The 2,813-nt window shown below is 36.2% G+C and overlaps 1 protein-coding gene across 1 annotated transcript; it reads right to left on the bottom strand.

The window, feature by feature from the left end:
• Positions 1–300: 300 nt before the first annotated feature.
• On the bottom strand, positions 301–1,779 carry LOC118032056 (U-box domain-containing protein 28). The gene has a single exon (XM_035036639.2). The coding sequence runs from the start codon at positions 1,688–1,690 to the stop codon at positions 434–436; it is 1,257 nt and encodes a 418-aa protein (XP_034892530.1). The 5' UTR covers positions 1,691–1,779; the 3' UTR covers positions 301–433.
• Positions 1,780–2,813: the final 1,034 nt, after the last annotated feature.

Below are 2,813 nucleotides of genomic sequence, written 5' to 3'. Positions count from 1 at the left end.
GACTTCACATCTTGAGTTTAATCTCCCAAAGGTATAATTTGAACATTGGATGAGTGGTCCTTCCATCTATTATTGCTTCTCTTGCAGTCTGTCTATGAATTGTCAGTCACAATTGCTTTGCAATAACTGCAAATACTACAGAGGTAGGAGACCACAGTTTGGTTTCAGAGTACGAGAAATCTCACTGTTGATGGATGGCAAGGAGGGCAACACAGGAACAATTTTGCATCAAATCATCTATTTTCACTTTCATTTACAAAACAATACCATAAAGAAAATCCATGAATTTCCCATGCAAAATCAATCAATTGGATTCTCCTTCTGTATTCACTAACAAAATTTTCCTTTGGATTTACAAGAGCAAGAAAATCTCTCTCTTGAAAAAAGAGAGAGAAAACTATATCAATCACACCCCATATTTGCAAACACACGATCAGAAGGGCATGATGTGAGTAGTCTTAGTTTCATAGCTAGAAAGACAATAATCAGACTTGGAATTCACCCTGAAAATCTTCAGCAAATCACCGGACATTTGCCTTACTCCAGGTGAACAGTTACTTTGCATTAACAACAATATCTTCGTCAACCCATTGCTCTTCACTACTGCATCTTGTGCCGCCCGATCTCTGAACAGATAACACGCACTCCACAATATCATCACCGCATGCTCCGTCGCCTCACTCGAAACTTTCAGCACTTTGTTCATCACAGCCTCAACACAAGCTGCGTCATTGCAAAACTCCGCCCTCCCTTCCCTGAATGACGATACCATTTCTAGCAACTTCAATGCCTTTTCTATGATCGAAACGCTCGCGTTCTGCCCTCCTGTTAATAGTTTTCTTAGCTCTGCAATTATTTTTAAATTGATTAGCTTTATTTTAACACGTTTCGACAGAGATATCGCTGCTAAACACGATAAACTTGCTTCGATCAAGCTCGGATCTTTTTCTAAGCTGATCAATTTCACCAATTCGAACAAGAACCCTTCTTTCTCCGAAAGCATCTGTTTTGACTCGGCGTCGAGAGTTATGGCTTCAATGATTTTAATAACTCCAACTCGTGAATTCACGCTTCTTCCTTGTTTCAAGACAAGAAGGAGAGAAGACAAACAATCGTGAGAGCCATCATTGTTTTGCTTCAAAATCAATAACTTTAACGCCTTGTAATCTCCAACTTTGTTCAGGATCATAGCAAATACTCTAACGACTCGCTCGAGAAAATCAATGTCCTTATCGCCATCAAGAAACCCGACGAGCATTTCCACAAACCCATCAAATTTCGCCAAGAACTCGCAGTTCTCCTCGGATTCTTTAGCGAAACAGATGAATTTCGACAAATGATCAACTTTCTCCTTCTGGGCTCTCATTTCTTTCACCAAAACCTCAACCTCTTCCTCGGTGACGACCGAGTGGGCGGCTGAGTCAACTCGGAGATCGTTCTGAGTCTGGACTGAGTCAGACCAGATCTGGATGAGTCTCTGTAAAGTGCGGTTGGGAACGAACTCCTTGCTGTTGAGAACTTGCATCGTGGCAGGACACGTGTTGTTGCCGCTATCCAACCACCGCTGGATGCTGGTGCGGTCGTAGGTGACACCGGTACAGAGACTCACAGGTGATTTCATCACGTCAAGTGAGATGGGACACCGGAAGAGATTAGGGACCGTAACGTACAAATTAACGTCTCTCACCATTTTTTTTGTTTTCTTTTTGCTGTTTGGGTGCTGAGAAAGTGGGAGAAATTGAGAGTGGAGGAATGGGGGGGCGAGTGGAGATGGTGGGTTTAAAGAGAAGATAGAGAGGGAGGGTCAAAGGTTCGGTGACGTCAGATCTTTACTTTCCGGAGAGTTTTTTTTTTATAAAAAAAATCGGATTTAATTAATTATATTTCCTGGCTTTTTAATTTTTTTTGGAGTCTTTGGTCAAAGGGAGAGTTTGTTTTCTTTGCTTTGCGTGTGTAATGTACAAGTGCGTGTGAGTTGGAGTCTTTATTGAATAGTAGCTGAGGTCCATTCATTCTTAGCAAATGACCTTGGCTAAGAAAACGGTGAGTATTTAAAAGGGTAATAATTTCTGTTTTTATATATATTTTAAAAATAAATTTTAATTGAAAAAATATAAAATTAATAATTTTCTAGTTTTTTTTTATGACTTTGATGTATTAATATAAAAAATAAATACTTTTTAAAAAATATTTTAAAGATACGTCTTTATGATTATGTCTAACTAATATATTAAGATAAAAAAGATAAATATAATTTTGAAATAAATTTTTATATCTTTTAAAATAAGGAGATGTAGGAAGATATATATATATATATTCATTTTATTTCTATTATATTGATCTATTTTGTTCCAAGTTTTACCTGTATAAACTATAATTGTAATGCAACTTTTTTTTTTTATATAAGTGACCAAAACTTGTTTTATTGTGTATAGTTTGAATGCGATATTGTTTGAATCCTCGAGGAATAAATCTAAATGACGAAAAGAAGATTCGTTCAACTTGAGTTTATATATTCGTGTCTCATCATGGATATCTTTCAATATAATATATTTATGTTCAATTAACTTTATTTTATAAAAATACTTTAAATTTTGATCTTGTTATATGTTATATGTGTTCTATAGAGTTCTTTAATATTTACAAGGAAGGAAAGTCACAAAATTATTTTGAAAAATAAATAAATAAATGAAATCAAACCGAGCGAAAGAAATCGATTGCACACTCCGTTTTACCGCTCAATCAAATTATTTTGATCTACATGAACTGCATTACAGGCTAGGAGCTTTGATGATGGGATAATGGACGGCTGA

The sequence above is a fragment of the Populus alba genome, chromosome 5 (genome assembly GCF_005239225.2).
Source record: "Populus alba chromosome 5, ASM523922v2, whole genome shotgun sequence".
Lineage (NCBI taxonomy): Eukaryota > Viridiplantae > Streptophyta > Magnoliopsida > Malpighiales > Salicaceae > Populus > Populus alba.
Note: the sequence above shows the minus strand (reverse complement) of the source record. Positions and strands in the feature narration are given on the sequence as shown.